The 22042-nt window shown below is 49.7% G+C and overlaps 1 protein-coding gene across 1 annotated transcript; it reads right to left on the bottom strand.

Moving 5' to 3' along the window:
- Positions 1-294: 294 nt before the first annotated feature.
- Adamts8 (ADAM metallopeptidase with thrombospondin type 1 motif 8) lies at positions 295-21558 on the bottom strand. Its single transcript, XM_052188770.1, has 9 exons — positions 20518-21558; positions 12674-12913; positions 11527-11662; positions 10735-10902; positions 9132-9436; positions 6779-6962; positions 4414-4586; positions 4134-4309; positions 295-1650 (listed from the first exon to the last, which is right to left on the bottom strand). The coding sequence occupies exons 1-9, from the start codon at positions 21280-21282 to the stop codon at positions 1080-1082; spliced, it is 2718 nt and encodes a 905-aa protein (XP_052044730.1). The 5' UTR covers positions 21283-21558; the 3' UTR covers positions 295-1079.
- Between the last annotated feature and the right edge of the window lie 484 nt (positions 21559-22042).

Genomic DNA, 22042 nt, shown 5'->3' on the forward strand with positions numbered 1-22042 from the left:
GAAAACACAATGAACATCAGTGAAAACATAGGGACCCCAGAGTACTGAATAGCGTAACCTACAGATCGGAATTTTCTCAAATGTGGGGTTCTTGGAATGCAGTCTCTAAAACCCCAGCCTTCATATCACCTGGTGGTTGTTGGGCATGTAGACCCACGGGCTGCTCAGCCATCACATTGGACTGAGCCCGTTACAAGACACTGGGGTCTGAGAACCACACTGATGTGGTTCACACAGAGGAACAGCTGCTTGCATGAGCTGCTGCATTTAGCAGGCCTTTTAGAACCTAAGGCATCTATCACCTTCTCTCTGAAAGCTGAAGATACCCAGGGAAGATTGCAGCTGCCCCGTGCGCCCTCCAGGTAAGCTGTATTTAACCGTTATATTTGGATGCTGAGTCTGTGCCGCTTCCAAAGAAGCAATGAAGCAGACTAGACAATTTCATTGGTGTAAGATCACACTTTAGTTCAGAGACGTATTGCATAAATACTTGAAATGGGTCCGCCCCAGCAGGTGGCAGCCTGAGGACAAGTGGCTTTCTATAACCCTGTGATGGACACCGCTGCCCCTTTAGACAACCAATTTTAATACTGAGAACAGCCACGGTCATTTCTAAAGATAGCTTGGGGACATGTACGGAGCTTGCTTTACCACTCACCACCAATACCTGGCCTTATACCTCTTAAACATCGATCTGCCCCCCCACTGTGAGGTAGATTATTGGGGAAACCAGATAGAAAACACATTTCTTCTTTTTCATTTAGCTTTGCTAGTCCTTTGCAAAGAGGCTGGCTCTGAAATCTCCCATTTGGATCAATACGTACACTTTTACCTTTTAACCTATACTGTCTTCACGGTCATATGCAAGGTCCAGTCCACCAGACAGTCAACTTTACAATCTGTTACCCTTATACCCTCTTCTTTCTTCCTTATGAATTAGGCAGTACCCAAAGGGTTGTAGTACTAGAAGGCCTGGAAGGCCCATGCCATCTTGATATGTAGTATCACCTCAGAGGGGACCTTTGTCTGTTACACCAGTAGCCCAAATCCGTAAGCCTAAGACATTTCCACCAAGGGGCTCAGAGGGGACATGGCTGGCTTCCACAGGGCTTGGCATCCTCAGGCTTCAGAGCCTCATCACAGGTGTCAGAGGCCTGTCCTGAGGGGTCCCTGCATTCCACAGTCCGCCGCTGCCAGCCACCTCCACATGTGCTAGGACATTCAGACCAGTCCCCCAGCACCCACTCCGCGTAGGGCAGTGACTGAATGATGTTGGTGGTTGCTCTTTCCTTGCTGTTCTGCATGCTGAAGTCCATGTCATTGGGGACAAAGAAGGTGTATCTGACTTTCGGAGGGAAGACCTCACCAGACACAGTCAGGAGCTGTACTGTAAGAGGCTCAGGTAGGGCCTGGAAGCTCTGTAGCCGCTCCAGAGTAGCCATGGAACCGCTGTACTTTAGGATGGTCCCTTTCATCAAGATGTCTTGCTCTATGGCAGAGATGGCCAGGTTGCCATTGAGCAGGTACTGCCCACTGGCCGTCTTCAGTGCCAGGTAGCTGCCATCGTTCCGGACGCCTGGGTGACTCCGTTGTTTCACATCAATGTTTGTGGCACCAGCTGGGATGGTAACAATGTCATTGTAGCCGTAACTATGATCAAGACAGAAAAAGCTCTGTTAGGGTTGGTGGCTTCCCAGCCTGGAAACTGAAATGGGTGGTTGGGGGTGAACAGACAAAAACAACTAGCAAAGAACGAAGTGGTTGCCTCACAGTTCAAAATAAATTGGATGCCAAGGCAGACAGAGTTGTCTCAGGCACTGGGTTTTCTATGGGTTTCTGCTTCATTATGGCGATCTACTGTAGCGATTGGGGCAGTTAGATGTATTGATCTTGACACAAGAGAGCCTAGGGAAAAGTGCAAGCAACACAGCCCCTCCTTGGCTCACTTGAGAACTCGAATACATTTGCTAATTTGCAGTGGTGAAAGTGGGTGTGGCTACCTCCAGACCCAGAGCTCCAACTCATGTGGAAAAATATGGGCCCTTTCCTCATGCCAGAGCCTGCATTGATTATTTTGGACTTGGGAAGGATGGGAGACAAAGCTTGCTTCTTTGGAGACACTTGTGGAGTGTGCCCAAGCACCATGGTTTTTAGTGATGGAGAGTAGTGTGAGAACTGCTTCCAGTGCATTGTTAGCATAGGGCTTTATGTATGTAGGATGTTGAAACCCAATTCCTTGTCCTCCTATGGGAATCTGGGCTATACAGAGTTGGGATAAACTATTAAGACAGGCCATCAGCTGGCTTCTTTGCTATTCTTTCTGAGTGTCCACTCTAAGGTTAAGGGAATTATCCAAGGCCATATATCTAGGACCCAAGAGGATGTAACTAAGATACCCATGATGTGAATAGCTCTCACTTTTTTTTTTGCTTTCTTATTTGGGCTTAAATTTGACAAAACACTCCCATTTTTCTCCTGGTTCTATTTTTTGAGATATGTACTACTGTTGCAAGATATTTCCTATCCGTTCACATTGAGGCAGTGAGAGGCCAGTGACTGGAGGGGAGAGAAGAGGAGGAGCTAAGGGAAGTGAGGGGTGGAGAGACAGAGGGAAAGGGCTTGGTGGACAAGACGAGAGGGGCAAAGAAGGAGGCACGGATATCCAGATGGCTTCAGATGTATTTCTGGTGATTTGGAGAGGTTAGAAATGTTGGGATAAGATTTATTATTGTAAATTGGTATTATGTAATTGGGAGTTTCATGTACACAAAGATATTTGGTTAACTATTCAAGTTTAAGAGTCATGCTTTACTGGATACTTGGAAGGAGTGGTGCAGAGGCCTGGCTGGGTGGTACTCTTTTTTAATAATTATCCACCACATACTTCCATAACATATGTAAAGAAGAAGATAGAAGAGGGGGGTGTGAATGAGAAAGGAGGAAAAGGAGAGCGAGAGGGGATGTAGAGAAGGCTGGAGCAAGCTTCACTAGGTACAACACTAGTCAGTAAAGGGACAAAAACCCTGAGGTACTGGAGCTGGCTGGAAGGCTTGGATGCGAGAAAGCCATATACTCCGACTTGACCTTACTCTCCAGGACTCTCCAGGTAGTGCAAGGGTCAGCAGATAACAAACAATTACCTGGTACTTAAAGAACCTGGCCTGCCATCCAGAGATGCTCTAGGTTTAATCTCTAGTGTGGCTGGAAGGGGTGAAGGAGGAGGAGGAGGAAGAAGAAGAAGAGGAGGAGGAGGAAGAGGAGGAAGAGGAGGAAGAGGAGGAGGAGGAAGAAGAAGAAGAGGAGGAGGAAGAGAAGGAGAAGGAGGAGGAGGAGGAGGAGGAGGAGGAGGAGGAGGAGGAAGAAGAAGAAGAAAAAGAAGAAGAAGAAGAAGAAGAAGAAGAAGAAGAAGAAGAAGAAGAAGAAGAAGAAGAAAAAATCCAAGTTTTCCGTCTATCACTAACTCTCAGTGTGACCTTATAAGAGTCAATTAAACTTTTCCTGTTTCAGTCCCTCAATCCCAAGGTTGGGAATAATAGTTTTGTCCTTGCCTGGTAGAATGGAAGCACTTCAGAGTACCCCCGGGGCTCTAAAGCATGTGGGGTGCTCTAACATATGTGGGGTACTTGGGCCTGAGACTCTCTCCGAGCCCTTAGATTCACAAGGCTGCTGAGCCACTGGCTTGTGTCCTCTTCTCTGAGGAAGATCTAGTCATGGAGAGACAGGGCTCACTGACCTTAGGGTCAGATGTCCTCTCCATTAACAGACCTAGGGGAAATATTTTCGGGCTGAGTTCTGTGTTACTCAGTGTTGCTCTCCTGTTAATTGACTCAGAGCTGACACATTTCCATTCATGTGGCCTCTGGCTCTAATGAAATAATGGCTGCCTCACCCCATTCTCTTCATAGTCAGATCCTATTCCAAACGCCCCACACCTCCCACCTCAGTAAATCTAACAATGACTGTGAGAAGAGGCGACCACTGACATTCTGTACAGAAATGTAGTCTTGAAGTCTTTATAAACCCCTCACGGATCTACACAACTATTAACTAGCAGCTACTATTTAAGCTCAAGGCCATCAGCGTCCAAAGCCTTTTATGTTCCTCTACCTAGGTACAACCTCTAGGAGACTCACCTGAAGGGGGTGAAAGAACCAGAGACCTTCCTACAGGCAGTGCCTTTGCCCCCACACACCCCACACTTGTCCAACTTCTTAGGTGAGTTCACCACATGGTCACAGCCAGCCTTAACACATTGCCCCCGGACGCAGATGGACAGAGTATCCGGGCCACACAGAGTGCCATCGATCACCTGGGAAAGGAAAGGTAAGAGGGGGCATGTAGCCATCACACAGAAGCCATCTGCAGGTGGGGGAAGCAACACATGCGTGCCCTCGAATCCCTGTCGAGTCTTACCTTAGCTTCAAACACTTTGAACTCACTCCTTCCTCGGGCTCTGCAAAACAGCTTGCATCGGTCTCGGGGGGACACTCCCGAATATTTGGGGACCCACTGCAGGAAATTCCCATCCAGGTCAGTGTGGTTGTAGGCATTATATTTCTCACATTGCTGCTCCCTGAAGCTTTTTCCTGAGAAGGGTAAGGAATGGCATGGAGTAACACACCTGCTGAAGCACTATGGTAGAGAAAGATCTGAATCCAGGCCTCCTTTCTCTCTAAGCTTTGGATGCAACTCAAAGACCCAGGCACAAGCCCACTATTTCTAGACATGCCTGGGTGGGGCAAGTGGGTCCAAGAAAAGGAGCCATCCAGCCTCACACTGGGATGTCTGGTCCAGATACCCTTTTCACCTGAGGATGTGTGATTGATACAGAGCTATATTTTCAGGACTCTGTGGTTTATACTTTATGTTGATTTCCCTAGTAACAACCGACATGTGGCAAAGGCTTACTGGCACTTCTAGCCCTTGCTGTGCCTCCACAGCTCACTTTCTGTAATCTTTCTGAATATCTATGGGAGAGCTCCATCTGCAGATACTATAATTACTCCCTACCAGAATTATCTTATTCTTTCGATAATTGGTTTGGTTTGGCATTCATTATAATGAGACTGGCACCCCAGCATCCTGGACATTCAAGCATCTCTCTGTGCTATTTCTAATCTACCATGACATCTGCTGCTAAATTCAGGAAAATTTGTCATTTCAGATGATTGCATTTAACTCTCATAATCCCAAGTCCAGGCCTCATACTACGCTAGTCAGTACTGAACTTCCAGTGAGCCTCTTTGGTGCTCATACATGAAGGCCTATGAGCACAGCCTTCAGCTCCATCTACCCTTCAGATGTGTTCTCCTTGCACAATCCTGAATGAAGCCTGCTCTTCCCACCATGCATCTCTTCCCTTTTTGTGCATCTGAATGGCTCCTGGAGACTTCTAAACACAGATGTACAGTGCTGAGCTTGAGAGCTCACACTGCCAAAGGGTCCTGGCTATACCTGGAAAAGCGTCGGGGTGACCTGATGGAATAGTTGTCACGGGAAATCCACACGTGCTGTTTCAGGCTTTAAGGACCTTTTTGGTCTGGCTTTGACATGCGATAACTTCTGTGGCTCCTCCTGAGCAGTTGATGGGGTTTATCATACCTGCCTCATCACGTAACTTCCTGTCTTACCAGCATATCATCACCTGGATCTTCCTTGGCCTTAACTCTCTGACTTTCCTTCCCTGATTCCCCATATGCCCAGGGTTGCTGCTTTACAGCCATGATTACTGTGCAAAAGAGTTCATCATTAGTCATATGGCAGAGTCCTTGGGGACAGAGCTCACGCTGTGTACATTTACACCTTCTGAATCTATTATAGTTACAGACACAGAGGCACTGAAGAATACTTGATAGAAATGGCTGATCTCAGTGCATGTGAAGTTATAATGTCACCTATCATTCATGCCTACCTTGAAAACTCTCATTAGTACCAGAGAACATTTTCTAGAGTGTATACTGCTGATCCTCCCTGTTTAGAAAAACTGCAGAATCCACAGATTTCCCTATTAGATGCCCAGCCCAATGCCAGGGCATCTATCTTGGCAGCTAGGAGAATTTCTCCTAAAGCTTCCCTTGCCTTTTTGTGCTGCCAGCGCTTCCTGGAGCTGCCCAAACTGGCACTGGAGGGGATGGTGGCCAAAAAAAAAAAAAAATCTGATTCCCTTTCCTAAGTTGGCTACTGCTCCCCCCTTCCACTTTGAATTCATATGTGTGCTTCCTAGCGTGACCTAGGAGGTAGGAATGAGCAAGGGGAGGCTTCTTCTGGGGAAGGCTCTGTCAGTCAGTTGCTATGGCTCCAAGGGAAGACAGGCAGCTCTTCTCAGAAGGAATGTACCCAGGAATCAATAACACCCAGAAACCCTCCCTCCTGCCTGGGCTGAACACTGGCTGGAGAGACCTTGGAGGTTTGGCTCTGACACTTGCTTTGGAAAAGGCTGCCATCGGCACAGAGAAGGGTTCAGATGCCTCCGGAGAGGATTACTACCCTCCGCGCGCAATCCCTCTTCAAAGGTCCCTCTCAGATTTGCTTGGGAGTGACATGCTTTGTCCCTCAACAGCTCAGAAGACCAGGGCAAGAATAATCTCTTCTTTCATATCACCATCCTCTCCCTAAAGTAAGAACAGTCCCGCGTGCCCGAGGACTGTTCCCCAGCTTCACGTCTTGCAGAGCCCATGTAAGTCTGGATGAGGGCTCAGCCCTGCACCCGGGGAGAGCCCCTCTCCTCCTCTTGGGACCCCTTGCACCTGTACCATCAGCCATTCAGGCAGGTAGTTACCGTTTGGTGGACATTCTTCCGTGTTGCAGGACTGGTATTTGACTCTTTCACCCAGGCAAAATCTTCCTCCATTCTGAGGCGCTGGATTATCACACTCACGATTTGAAAATTGTATCCCTCCACCACAGGTACGCGAACACTGTCCCCAGGGTCCCCAGGGACCCCAGTCTCCATCTACCACAGCCTGCAACACACAATGCCACCAGATCAGGGCCAAAGGGGAGCAGGTTTCAGTCCTCCATCCTACCTGGTGGCTTGGGCCTGACTTCCTCATCTGAACGTATGGAGTTCTGTAAATAATTTCAATTGCTTGGTTAACGATAGTACGGCTTGCTTGGATGTGACTTCATGAGCACAGAGGCTGTGCTAGGTTTGTTTGTTGTGACTGTGCAGTATTTATAAACAGCACCTTACCCTACCCAGGTGCCCAATACAATAGCTTCCGAATGAGTATGAGAGATCTTTTAGGGGTAAGTTTGGGTCTGGTGCTGGAGGTTTCCATTGGTGCCCATGCTGTCCTCAACGGGAGGAGTCTAGAATGCAGTTGCCCCATAGTGGATCAGATTCATATGCTCCTAGCAGTGGATCAAGACGATGATTCTTCAAAATATCCAACAGTCCACAATCCCCACAAAGCCTCTCCCAGCTCCAGTGTCACCAGTGCCGAGGTTGAGAACCCTTGGTCTAAAGAAAAGGCTCCTGAGGTCATGCCACAATTCTATCAGCCACTGGTTCCAGTGCTAGGCCAGTGCTGGGCTACACACTGAATCACTTCTACTTTTACAAGTGACTTACAAGAACAAAGCCTTCCCTTTGACAGCGCCATCAAGGGTTCTAAATTATTATTATTATTTTGGTTATTAAAGCAACTTTTTGTTCATATAAAAATAAAAGCAGAAGACTATAAAAATAAGTGCAGGTAGAAAGAAAGAGAAAGAAAGAAAGCTTTAAAAATGTGCCTCTGCCCAGAAAAAAACACTCCCACTATTGTCACAGTACCCTCCCATTCTTCTGCTCCAAATATAAAATCCCTAGCAGGGACGCATTCATTTGACAGAGGCATGACACTGCATACAATGGGTAGTTTCCAGTCCTGCCCTTTTCGCTTTCTGCCTCTGAAGTAGGTGGTTGTACCCTTCTCTTCCTTCAACACCATGAGAAGAGAATGAATGGGGAGACCAGGAGGTGGCTGAGCAGGACTCCACGCACCCCGCATCAGCCCAGGCTTTAAGTGAGAATGTGTGACTTCCACAGTCCAGGGAGGCTCCCAGATCAGCACAAGAGCATGCCACTGAGGACAGCCCTTGGAACTTGCTCGGGCCACCGTGGCGGTTCAGTGCTGGGCAGGACCCAGGCTGTGAAACTCATCGGATGGTATTTCATCACGGAGGCTCCATGACTTGCAGCAGGAGAAATGTGATCAGCCTTGCTGTTTGGATGTATTAAGAGCAGGGAGAAGAAGTGAACCACTTAAAACCCTCACTGGCATTGCCTTAGAGTTTCACGCAAGTTTCCTCTGTACTGGGCCAAGGTTTCTCTTTTTGGACACAGGCCACCCAGATCCCTTCTCCCCTCCTCTCAGAGTAGAAAATTGTTACTGTTACACTTACTCTCTGATTTCTGCTAAGGAACTCAGCTCAAACATGGCAGGCTATGGATACTCAGCCCTTTTTGCAATGTTCCTATTCCATGTCATTCTCTATTTATAGTGGGTTCCTCTGGGCTCTCAGTTGCTGAGTGCCTACCTTCCGGTCTTCACGCCTTCACCCATCTGCATGAGCCCTCAAAACAGCTACAAAACAGCACCAAGAGCCGGGCGGTGGTGGCGCACGCCTGTAATCCCAGCACTCTGGGAGGCAGAGGCAGGCGGATTTATGAGTTCGAGGCCAGCCTGGTCTACAGAGTGAGTTCCAGGGCAGCCAGGGATATACAGAGAAACCCTGTCTCAAAAAAACCAAATCCAAAAAAACCAAAACCAAAACCAAAACCAAAACCAAAACCAAAACCAAAACCAAAACCAAAACCAAAACCAAAACCAAAACCAAACCAAACCAAACCAAACCAAACCAAACCAAACCAAACCAAACCAAAAAAACCCAAAACAAACCCAGCACCAAGGAGGAGATGCTAGACTTCAAGGAGCAAGGCAACATCCCGTTGACTATGAGCAAGCCTCAAAGCTCCCCATGTGTGGGGGTTAGCATTTGTTTTCTTGAAAGATGACTGACATTTCTGATATCTAACACTTGCTGCTTGGCCTGAAGCATCTTAGCTCCTGACTCTCACTTGTAGAGCATTTGCCTCCCCTTCCTGTTTTCTCTGCCTCCCTTTATCTCCTCTCCTTTTTCCTCACCTTGGGATTCTCCACTTCCTCCTTGAGCACACAGCTGCCCTCCAGGCACAGGTGCTCAGGGCCACAGGGTGTGCCATCAGCCCAGAGCAGGCTGCCGTTCTTTGTGTGGCAAATGGGCTCATCACTATCCCGATGACGGCACCACAGCTGGACACAGATGTCCTCCACAGAGGTGTTGGGGCAGTGCCGGAAATCAGGCCCAAAGATCTGCTTGCACTGCTGGTCCAGCTCATAGAGAGTGTTCCGGCCTGGCAGGCCTGTGGGGAGGGGCAGAACCGAGGTGGGGGCATCCAGGAGACAATCTCCTGAGAACAGAAGAAACCGATGAGTCAGAACAAGGGCAAGGCTCTGTTCTCAGCTCTGCATGGTCTCCAGCACTGCGCTCCTACACTAAACTCCAATTCTGAATGATGTACTTTAATGTGTAGGCATGTTGCTACTTTGTTTCCAACCCAATTCCCCGGTAAAAGAAAGCTCAACTCAATCAGTTAACAAAACAAGCTACAAGCCTAGATCGGGCAGATCTACACTACTTTATTCCCATCTATATTATCCCATATAACTTGCGGTTTCTCCAGGCCACGAGCTTTTCCTCTGCCGCCTCTCTGTTGATCTCCTGTAGCCCCACCCCTAGACTCTCAGCTCCTCCCACTTCCTCCTGCCCAATCATTGGCTCAAGCCTTTATTTGAAAAATTAAGGTGGGGAGAAGGTTCACAAGGCAACTCCTCATCTGCAGCCCCACTGAGGAGTGGAATTAGCATCAAAATACAAGCCCAGGGCTGTCCACACATAGCCATCATAGTGTCTTCATGCCTGATCTAAACATTGCCAACATCCAACCATGTTTATAGAGCTTGTTTAATTCTGGGCAACTGTAGCAAACGTTTCAGTAGGACAGATTCTCTTTTGCTGTCCAGACCACGTAGGGTACATTTCCTGTGGCATTCAGTAGGCATCTTGTGACTGCCAGCCTCTTTCTCGCACTATAAAACCACATCCCACGTAAAGTTTAAGAACCCTGATATGCAAAGTGAGCCTGAGTGTTGACATCTGTACGATCTGCTGTTTTTGCATTGGCTATATTGCTGCCTCCTTCAGAAGAATCTAGAATACTTGCTTCACTGCTTTGTTTGACTGTCTAAACTTCTTTAACTGGGCACCCGTGCCCTAGATCCTGGCTCTCATATGACCTGCCCGCAGTCTTCTTGTCATGTCTGAGCTGCCATTCAGTATACCACTCTAGCCTGGAACATTCTCTGCTCTTTCAAACTACAAACAGTCTTCCATTCCTCTATGTTCTGCTTAAACTCACCACGCCTGGACAACCTTCTCAGACTAATTCCTTCTGCATTGGAATGAATAAATCTAAGTTAGCCCAGAGCTCAGGCTCTGGGAAGATGGGGACAAGGAGGAGCATTCTGGGAGGATGCTTAGCATGCCTTTCTAGAATGACAAGCCTCTGATGTCTTTCCCCACCCTGTGGGCTCTGTGAGAAAGCACAGCTGTGGGGAGTCCCCAGGCCATAGCAGGTGCCAACAGCCATGAAAGAGGCTCTGTAGCAGATGGCTGGGGAGAAGACAAGGGGAACTGAGTGGGGCATACCGTGACCGTCATCCAGGAGCTCTGTGAGGTAGACAGCACTGCAGGGAGACCAGGGCAGCGTCTTGTTCACGTGGATGAAGAATGGCGCCATCATGTGGTACTTGCCCATGGGCCCAAAGAGTCTCACGCAGGGCTTAGAATCATCATGGGGCATGCTCAGAACGTGTCCTGGATGGGGGTGAGGGGAGCAGAGAGCTGTGGTCCATTCCAGCTGTCCACACCTTCAGGTGCCCTGTCTTGCCCATATGTTCCTATGTGGCCAGCAGTGTTAATGTCTCCACAGTTTGTTCCTGTTACCATTTCCCACTGGCATGGCCATGGGGACTTCCTGAGTACATTTATTTTGGGTCTTATTTTCAGTGTCTTACTTTCAAGAAGTCTTTTCGGATTTCAGAGGACCATTGAGACCCCTTTAGTTTTTGACCGAAAGAGGATCTCACATTTCCTTTCACTGTCGGCTGTCTAACATGACTCTCTCTTCATGATCCATCTCCCATGAAGCCTGACTACTTAGCTTCCTTAGATCATCATGGTAACTGAACACTTCTCCCATGTTTTGGCATGCTCTGGGTAATGCTGCTGATGGCCCAGGACACCAAGTGAGCACTTTGGTTTTATGCTCGGAGTAGGAATGGAGCCAGGTAATATCAAGTATAGCATCTATATACATAGACCTACTTTGTCGATGGCTACATGTGAGACCGCCTCCCTTTCAGAAGCCAGGCAGCTGCGGACGTGACAGAGGTAGCTTCTGCTGACCTCTGAAGTGAGCTCTGGTATGCCAAGTCTTACCTAGCTCATGGGCCAGGGTGTAGGCTGCCTGCAGTCCCTCATCCTTGATCACTGAGCAGCTCTTGTTGGGGTCACAGATGGTGCCAACGTCTGCCATCCCCAGGGTGTCACACTGCTCTCCCTTCCCACAGAAGTTCTGTTTGGTGAAAAGAGCGTGCTAGGTTATAGGGACAGGCATAGAATCCGGACGTGAGTGCCCAATAAGCATCACTGAGCCTGCTAACGTGTTTTTTTTTTTTTAAATTTTAATTTTTTAAATGGGATAATCAGTAGAGCTCAGCACCTCGGCATTCTACCTAGCTGTCCCGTCTCCTTGGTTTTTCTGTCTTGGTTGGGACAGTTGGTTCACCTGTCCTTGTTTTTTTAACCTGGAGAGGGGCCCAAGAAACATATCATTATTACGATAACACCAACTTTAACACTAGTACCACATGTGCATATGTATGCACAGACACACACACACACACACACACCCACACACACACACACAGTGGTGGTGGGGGGCAGTGAGTGACAGTTGGCCTGGCTGGGACTTCAAAGGCCTGCTTTGGGAGGTAGATCTTCACAATCGCTCAGAGGCTAGCCCTGAAGTGAGACTGTCTGGGCTTAACTTCGGGCACTACTGCTATACGGCCTCTTGGTGCCTCTTTGACCTCAGTTGCAAAATGGATATAATGACACTTCATTTCCACCCGTGGCTGCTGTGAGGACTGATGGCTTGGGCCTGCCACACTCAACTGTGCCCACTAGTCTTCTGGAAAGCTGTTTAAGTCACCACAGCCATCCTCCTCTGTGAAAACTCCAGGGATGGCTAGGTGACCATTCCTATGCCTAACCAGAGTGAAGACAGAATCTCTTTTCCATGTCCATTTCCAGGGTTGGTTGGGCCTGCTGCCTCTTGGTATGACCTCAGCAGACAGCTGGTCACAAACGTTTGGAAAAGTGCCCTTATTAGATTCTTCTCCCCTTGCAGAGGCCCCACACTTGCCTCATGACCCTCCTCTCCTCATTCCAGCAAGAGGCCTCCAGAGTCCAGCCGGGGCCAGCAGGGAGACAGCTCCCACAGTTCGGCAGGCCTCAAAGCCCTCCCTTTGATCTGCCCATCCCATCTTCAGCCTTCCCGGGCTTTCAGAACCAGCCCACACACCTGTCTGGTGAACAAGATGGCAGTGTCATAGTGCTCTGGGTGGCGGTCGCTGGGCTTGTTGAAGCGCCGCTGCCAGCTGCAGAAGTTGCGCAGTGTGAGACCCCCGTTGTCCGACACCTCCGGGCCCCATTCTTCCTCTTCCACTATTAGCACTTTTACCACCACAAGGTTGATGGAGTTCCTGATGCTCGGGTGCTTGTAGATTCGGGCTGCCATTGACATCACTGTGAGGATGTGGTTCTACCAGAAGCAGGAAACAGTGGGAGAATGCCAATCACTTTCATGGCCTTGGCTGCCCACTCCCACCACCTCATTAGGAGACGCTTATCTTACACATGTCAGGCTCCGGGAGGAGCTTTATAGACACGCAGCCTCCCATGAGGATTAGCCAAACATTCGAGGACTTGGTGTTATTGTCCAAGAAAAAAAAAAAAAAAAAAAAAAAAAAAAAGACCAAGCCTCAGTGGCTGGCCCAAGCTCACAAAACAAGGAACCGTCATCTGAACCCAGTCCTGTTTGATCACAAAACTTACACACTGACCATCTAGAACAGCTTATGAGTGACCTGCTTCCTAGTAATTAATTAGAATTCCACACCCATGGTTCTTCCATTGCACCAGCAACGTTTCAAACATTTGCATCAACAATTGTCCATGGAACATGGCTGCTGCATTGGAACTGCAAATATAAAGTTCTCTTGGGTTGGATGGCTTGTTCTGGCTGCCCAGGACAGCAGCTGGTTCCTGGCCAAGCATCCCCATCTTCCCTGGCCTCTTTCCAGAAGCAACAGTCTAAGGACTTACAGTCGATGGAATTTCCCTACCGAGCATTTTCCTCCTGTTCATTGGGATAACTTCTACTTTTTAGCATGGGAACTGATCACTCTGAAAACTTTGCTCTAACAATTACCCTTAGCAACAGCCACTCCACAGTAGCCATTGGCAATAGTTGACACACTGCCTCATTAACTTCTCGTAGTAACTATATAGATCAGGCGCGGATGTTCCACTTGTGAATGAAAGAGTCATTCAAGTTCATTACGTTCTTGAAGATCACACTACTCTTAAAGCCAAGGTGCCAGCTTAGGTGTGTGTGTCTGAGGTTCACACTCTTTCCTAGACTTCAGCCTTCTGCTTTCTTCATGAACGGTCCCTACCCCTCCACTCCCAGTATTTATTCGCTTCTACTTGGAGCTTGAGAGAAGCCAGAGGGCCTAATGAGACTCACATGCAGAGGATCCCACCTGCTTGCAGCTCCCCACCCAGGCCAACTGAAAGGCCTATGGTCCTACATCATTAGTTGGCCTCTGGCCTATCCTTGAGCTGCCAACTGCTTTTTTTTTTTTCTGGATTCCAAGAGGCCAGATGAGAGCTTATTGTCCTGCTTTGGGGACCTTGTGGATTATTTTTCAGAGTCAGAGACAGTGGGTGACATGAGCTGGCACGCCTTGGGCCCACGGTGTGACCGGCTGAGCAGTTGCTTGCATGCTTTGCTTTGCCATTTTCTCTTCCTGGGGCTTCACCGACCTCAGCTAGCTCCCCTCTCTCTGTTCTCCTGTGGTCTAAAAGGTGGGAGTAGAAGGGGAGGAAAGGCTGTGGAGGGGACATTCCATTGAGGAAGGCCGTGTGTGGGAGTTCCAGATGCATTCCACTATTTGTACATGGACCTGTCTGTTCATCCTGCAGGTGGTAGACCAGATGTTTCATTATACCTACAAACAACTTGGCAGGTTTCTGAGCTCCGGTGACCCAGCATGCCATGCACGCCAGCTTGTTTAGGCTGATGTAAACATCTTACCAGCAAAGCTGCAACTTGGCATTTGTCCCCTGAGTCGGGTGGCTGAGGGGAAATATGCAACCACATCATTATGCAACCTAGGGTGAGTCCTGAGGAATGGTAGCTTGGGAGACAAGTTCCTGGCCGGATCGTCCCTGCTTCTTGAGGGAGGTCAGACAGTCTCCTGGTCTGTGTAGTGAGGCTAGAATCTGACTAGACCAACCCCCAGAGATTTCTTCTGAAGAAATCTGCAACTATCCTTCCAGAATTTTTTTTTTCCTCTTGAGTCCCAGTTCTGTGGTATGGAAACTAGAGAGGATGAGGTCTTTTCAAAACAGTTTGGGGCCAAGATGCTGGCTTCTAGGTGTTCAAGGAAAGTGGTTTAAAATGAGGAGTTGAGGATTTGGGGCACTGAGAACGGTCTGTATACTCAAGCTGACCAGGCAAGACCTGACTTAGGCAGAGTGACAGATGATGCCCAAATCCCTCAGGGCAAAGACAACAGGCCATGTAGAGAGAAGACAGCATAGGGAACCCAGGAGATCCTTTTCTCCAGATCTGGAGCTGTGGTCAGGCTGAGAAGGCCAGGGAGCCATTGCCTCCAGGCAACAGCTGACTATGAAGACAGCTTAAGTTCTTTCCTGTTACCGACTATCTCAGAAGATAATCTGCATAGGGGAGGACCACAAAGATTCTGTGGTCCAGTGTTCCTTTCAGAAGCCCCACTGGGAGCTCACTGAGAAGCAGGGCATCCCCACTATCTCCCATGGCCAATTCCATCATCTAGACACAGTGGCAGGAGCCTTGCACCATAGTTCATCTCAGCTCTTCAGGGATAAGGATTGCTAAGCTTGGGATAAGTACGTCCCTTGGAGTCTGCATGCTTCTGATTCTGCATCTGTTCTCTAGGTCCTGAAGGATGGACCAGTCAAGGCAAAGGTCAAATGGCTTGCTCGATCCGCCACCTGGTGTCTATTTATACCTGTCTGCCTACCACACAAGTACAAACTGTGAGCTAAAGAGCGGGAATGAGATTCTTCCCCTATTGAGTGAGGCCTCTGCTCTTTGGCAGAAACCTCCAGAACTGTCAGTGTGGTAGGAGCCCGTGGACACGATAGGATAACCAAGGTGAGACAGGAGACTTAAGTTTCCTCAGGTAAAGAAGGCATTGTTCTGGGGACCTTCTCAGCATACCCAGAATTCTCTGAGCTACAAGGAAAAACTTCCTTCCCCAGGATCCTGGATGCTCCCGCGGCAGTTAAAGCCTGCCATTGGGATTCTTGTGGGAGCCGGGCTTTGGCAAAGCACACTAGCGGTGGCTTCTCATGCTGGCTACAGTGTCACCTGCACTTTGTAGCACTTTGCTTATTTGCTTCCACACTGTGTAGCGTGCCTGGGGACATCGGAAGAGTGACAATGTATGTTCACATGTGGTGTCCTTAGTCCTCCTTCCTGGTTTGACTCTAGGGCCTAGGAGAGCTCTGTAAGGAGGAAAGGGAGAAGCAAAGGGAGAGGGAGGAGTGAGCCTCACATAGCCATCCTTTACCCCACCTTGTTCTGCAAACAGCAAAAGGTGTGGTTGCAAAAGCTGCCCTTCTTCAGAACTGCCAGAAGCCAACCATAGACATTCAGAGCTGGGGCAGTCTGAAACGACGCTCTCTCTGCCACTGTGGGTAAGCAAAGCAGAAAAGCAGTAGCCAGCATCCCAGCAATGTGTAGCCACACTGTTATGCCTGCTCTGTTACATGTTTTCAATCACCAAAGGCGACTCTAGGAATAGAGCTATGCCTTGCCAAGCACCAACTATCTACCAGACCCTGGCTCAGACGTGTTTCATGGTTTGTTACATTCTCAGGACAGCCTTAAGATGTGGGTATGACTGCTCCCATTTCCCTGGTGAAGAAATCGAGGTACAGAGAGACGGATACATGCTTTGGAACTCTCAGTTACATCGGTTTTCCTTCTAAGGCTATGTTTCCGGCCACTACACTACCATCAATCTTGGTTGCTATAAGGAAAACCAAACCCAAAGTTTGCAAGCAAATAAGCAAGCCCTGTCATGAATGACACACACACCTAAACATTTAGATATTTGGACATTCTCTTAGGGAAATAGTATCTTTGGTCATTCTACTGAAGCAAGGGGTGGAAAGGACCCATTGTTTGAAAGTGGGCTGAACATAATTTATGTAACATGCTTTTCTCTCACGAAAACTGGGATAACTACAGAACTGATGCAGCCAAGACCTGTGTGTCACCCAAGCCAGCACACTATTATTATTATTATTATTATTATTTGGTTTTTTTGGATTTGTTTTTTTTTTCGAGACAGGGTTTCTCTGTGTAGCCCTGGCTATCCTGGAACTCACTCTGTAGACCAGGCTGGCCTCGAACTCAGAAATCCGCTTGCCTCTGCCTCCCCGAGTGCTGGGATTACAGGCATGCGCCACCACTGCCCGGCTGCCAGCACACTATTGACACCAAAAGATGACACTATTTGTTGTTTTGCTACCAGGCAGAGATGTCTCTGGGCAAACCAGGGTATAGGATAACTAGAACTAGGGCTTGTGGGGAACATTCACCACAGAAGGACATGAGATGATCGTGATGGCCTCTCCCTAGAATCAGCTCCCAGGACCTTGCATCTGGGCATGATCTGGTTTGCTTTGAGGAGGACAAACCTCTCCTAGAGGCTCCCAGCTGAGAAATAGGGTTAGAAGGTCTGCTGGAACTCTTCTCTGCTCCAAGTCCACTCGGGGGACCCTCGGTAGCATCCGAGATGTAGACAAAGTTAGTGGACTCTCTGAGGTGGTCCCTCCTTTCAGAAATCCCCCCTTTCCCAACTCTGACAGAAATCACAGCTGCCCAGGCTCCAGTATCTCAGAGCTACTGAAGCAGGACCTAGGTTCAGTCCTGGGGTATGCTGATCTGCTTGAAGTCCAGGCATGGTGCTCATACAAGTTGACTTTCTCTTGTGAAAACCACCAAGTCCTGGTACTTTAAGACCTGCCTTGTTCAAGGCCACCTCCTCCATACAGAAGCCAGTCCCTAACATGTACCCTGCAAGGAGGCTCTGGGAATCCATTTAGACAGATAGAAGTTGTTTTGGGGTGTCTTTGGGTAATAGGGGGGTTGATGATGACAAGAGCCCCTGCTTCTTTAAGGAACTTGAACAAGGTAATGCGCTCTAGTCTAAGCATCTGCGAGACTGTCTTATGATGAGCCCTAAACTCTGAACCCAGATAAGAAGGTGGGAGGCAGGGGCCCCTCTTGTGAAGGGATTAAGTGAACTCACTCCCAGAATTCTGCTAAATGTCACTGTCACTTAACAATGACACCAGTCTGGATCATAGCCAATTCTTTCTTGAAGCTTTGAAGGCAATGGTGGTTTCTTTTCAGAATGGGGCTTGACGCTTTGATGGGGTATCTTGAGCCTGCTGGATTTAAGGAGCCACACCACAATGTGGGCAGTTGGGAGAGGGTGAATAGAACCACAGATGTTCCTCACGAGAAGATACACTATTACAGTACATTGACAAAGAATGCTAGACTTAGGCTCAGGAAACAGCCTGGTGTGTGTGTGCGTGTGCGTGTGTGTGTGTGTGTGTGTGTGTGTGTGTGTGCGCGCGCACGCGCGCGTGTGTGCGTGTTTGTGTGTGTGTGTGCGTGCGCGTGTGTGCGTGTTTGTGTGTGTGTGTGTGTGTGTGTGTGCACGCGTGTGTGAAATCTAGCTTGCCACACTTACCAATGTGACCTTAGGAAACTTGCAAGTCCTTTTTAAGCTGCATGCTCTTCCTTTGCCTCCCTCACAAGCATTTTTTGCTGAGGTCATGCATATAAAACCATCCTGTAAGAGGAGTGTGTTCAGGGAGCTGCTGAACCTTCCAGAAACTGGGCTCATTGTGAAACAGTCTCACAGATGCTCAGACCAGAGCACATTACCTTGTCCAAGCACCTTGTTGTTCCTTAGAGAGTCAGGGACTATTGTCACCATCAACTCCCTCCCCCATTACCCTAAGACACCCCAAAGCAACTTCTATCTGTCTAAATGGATTCCCAGAGCCTCCTTGCAGGTTACATGTTAGGGACTGGCTTCTGTGTGCAGGAGGTGGCTTTGAACAAGCCAGGTCTTAAAGTACCAGGACTTGGTGGTTTTCACAGAGATAGTCAACTTGTGTGAGCACCATGCCTGGACCTCAAGCAGAAGTCAGCATAACCTGGGTCTGAAGCTAGGTCCTGCTTCAGAAGCTCTGGGTACTAGATCCTGGACAGCTGGGGATTTGAAGATGCCAAGTACCTCCTTGAAGGAAATGTTTAACAACCCACTGTTTAAATGAGGAGTTGAGAGAGCTGTTAGGGAGGACATTTTGGCTCTGCATTCTGAAAAACTGACTCGTCTCGAAATTTCTCCATCTTCTTGTTGGTCTTTCTACATTTTGGATTTCAATTAGATGCCAGGGACCAGTCTAATTTGGGGATGGATATAATTTGTAGCTTTGGGTTTGGTCCTAGAGAAGCCTAGAGTCAGATGTAGCTGTCTTGGTGAATTGGGAAGCCCTCTTTTCACCCTTCTCTACTTCTCTAATATACACCGGAGGAAAAGAGCCAGAAGTACCTCCTCTTAGGGCAGGCAGAGAATCAAATATGGCATCACCACAGAACAAACCTCAAGGGGCTGATGGCTCAGAGCTGTCTTGCAATGCTTCCAGCAGAGCCAATACCACAGGAGCTTGCAGGAGCCTGTCCCAGGTTTAACTGGTCTGAGCAGCAGATAGAACGGCGGTCATGTGGACTGGTCACCCACAGCCTGTCCTGTCCTCCCCACGTGGCTTTCACCGGAACTTTCTCATCAGGCACACAGGAGGTGGGAAAGACCAGACGACAAGCAGAAGGTGTGCTGTCTCTTTGCCTGGCCACTCTGCAAAGGGAACGCCATGCCCTTGACACCCAAAACAGATTGAGGCACAGGCTGGATCCAGCTAGTTATAGGGACCCTGATCAAGGACACCATCACTGACAAAGGGTTGACTGGGCTGCTGCAGTGCTGGTATTCCTGGCTGGAGAAACTATGCTCTCTGGACAGGTCAGTTTCCTCTAGCTGAGCTAACTTTTATGGTTCCGTATATTCCAGAAAGTGGGACCCTCATCCCTTCTGCTTTCGGTAAGATCTTTGCCCTATCTTGAGGGAGGGATTGGGAGCACTTCTTGCTGAGTCAGCACAGACTGCATGTAGTAAGGTATGCTCAGCTACTAGCAATAATGTCTTGGACTCAATTTTTCTGCCTAGGTCAGTTGAAAGTTGATTCTGGGTGGAGGGACGAACCTCAGCCCTGGTTCCTTTGAATACAGTAACTGACAAAGTTCACCCTTCAGCCTTGCCCCCTCCTCCCCTTTCTCACGGAAACTTCAGTTTTCTGGGCTGAGCCCCCAGGCAGAAATTCTGTTCTCCTTCCTTCTTGAGCTGGATGCTGGCATTGCCAAGTTCTGCCGGGGCTGAGCGCCAGGTTGGCAAGGTAGCCCGTGCCCCTTGATCAGAACCAGCTGCGAGGACAGAAGTTGGACAGCTTCTTTCCAGGTCGGGTTCCCTCTAAGGACTTTCACTTACAGGAACCTCAGTTCTGAACCCAAAGACAGTCCCAGCCACTGTGTCCCAGCCCAGCTTCCCCTCCTAGGGAGTCTCAGAGAGTCCCACAAAATACAGAGTTGCGGGAAGCGGGACCAGGAAAGAGCGGGGCTCTTTTTTAAAAATGCAGGTTTTAAAAGTCTCTCTTTGGGAGAAGCAGGTGCCTGGGAACTGGAGGAGACTCAGGATGCCGGCTTGGAAGAGACAGAGCCAGCGCCTCTACTGTAAATTGGAAGGGATTTAGGGATTGGGAAGTAGGAAGCCGGGATGGCAGAAGTTAATGGAGTTACTGCTTTCTTCTTTCTCAGAAAGAAGAAAGTCCCCTTTAGGGCTGGGCTTGAGAGCGCGAGGGAATTTTGCCTCCACCCCCCCGCAGTGGGAAGGGAAGAATCCAAAACCATCGGGAAGCAATAGACAGGGTCTGCAGAAGGCTCTCAAATCTTACCTGCAAGTCGGTCCCATAGAAGGCAGCCATGGACGCATCAGCCACCAGAAGTGTTTCCACGAAGCGAGCCTCGGACACAAACCTCTTGCTCCTAGTTTTGGATCCGCAAGGTGGTGGCACTTTGCGGGAGTCTTCTGTCTCTTTGTGCAACACCTCTTTGTCCTGGCCCCCGTCCTCTTCGTTGTCACTTCTCTCCCGTCCCGGCCCATCACCCATCTCTTCCTCCCACTCCAGTCCTTGAGGGAGGGGAAAGACCTCGGCGGCAGCGAGCCCGGGGTCCTCGCGGCGCTGTCCCGGTCCCCAGCGCTGCAGGCGATGCGGCTGGTCCAGGGAGTCCCCAGCGCCCTGTGGCTGGATGGTGAACTCTTCGCCTGACAGCAAGAAAGAGCCGCTCAGCCCGCGGCACAGGCTCATCGCTGCCAGCGACTCCCGCTCTCCATTCACTGTGCCAGAGAAGAAACAGCCGCGCAGCCCCGGCTCGCCCCCGGCTGCGGCGCTCGAGCCCCCGAGGCGCTCGATCTTGAACTCAGGCGCCAGGAAGCTGGCGTCGGGCGCCAGACGCAGGACGAAGCCCTGGCCGAAGGCGGACAGGTGGAAGGCGAGCTCGCTCACGCTGCCGGGCAACCGCGTGGGCACCACTAGCTCCGAGGCCTGCGCCCCGGTTCCCGGCCCCGCCGGGGCGCCGCAGACGAGTGGTGGCGGCGGCAGCTGCAAGAGCAGCAGCAGGAGGGGCGGCCACCGGGTGGCGGTGGGGTCGCGGAGCATGGGGGCAGAGTGCTGCGGAGCGCGGGAGAGGGAAGAAGACCGCTGCTCGCGGGCAGGTGCTGGTGCCCCGAGGCGGCCGGGCCGCTCTGTCCAGGAAAAATGATCAATCGGATGGGGAGGCAGACTCGGCAAGCGGCAGCAGACGCGGCGGTCCCCTGGCGGCCCCTCTGGATCGCGCAGCCCGCTCCTCCTGCGCCCGCCAGCCAACCTAGCAGAACTCGAGCAGCTGGCGCCCTGGGCGGCGAGCGCGCGTCCTCCTCGGCGTCCCGTGCAGTCGCCTCCTTCCTTGGGAAGCACCGAGTGGGCTGCCGAGCCCTTCTTATTTATACTTCCTTCCCGGCTTTGACATAAGAGGTTTATTTTTGATCGCTCACTATTCCCGTTTCCCCTCCCCTGGGGTCAGAGACAGAAACAGAAAAGGAGAGGAGGGGAAAAAAGGGATGAAATGTAAAACCAATCAGGAGTCAGTGAGCCCCTCCCGATAGTTAAGTAGTTAAGTGTCAGCTACAACTTTTTTCCCCCTTTCTACGTGACTACGTGAAGACCCAGGCCAATTCCTGTAATGCTGGACAGCCCCTGTAGGCAAGTCCTAGATGGGAGAAACACTAGCTTCTTGTGCTAGAGCCAGGTGCTAGGAACAGACACACTCTGCACTGGTCTCAGCGAGAGTATTCAGATTCCCGTGCAAACCTGGCAGTGTTAAAGGAGGTTTGCGGGGAAGGTTCCAAAGCCTTTAATGGTCAAATACAAAGCGAGGGGT

Source organism: Apodemus sylvaticus, chromosome 7 (genome assembly GCF_947179515.1).
Source record: "Apodemus sylvaticus chromosome 7, mApoSyl1.1, whole genome shotgun sequence".
Lineage (NCBI taxonomy): Eukaryota > Metazoa > Chordata > Mammalia > Rodentia > Muridae > Apodemus > Apodemus sylvaticus.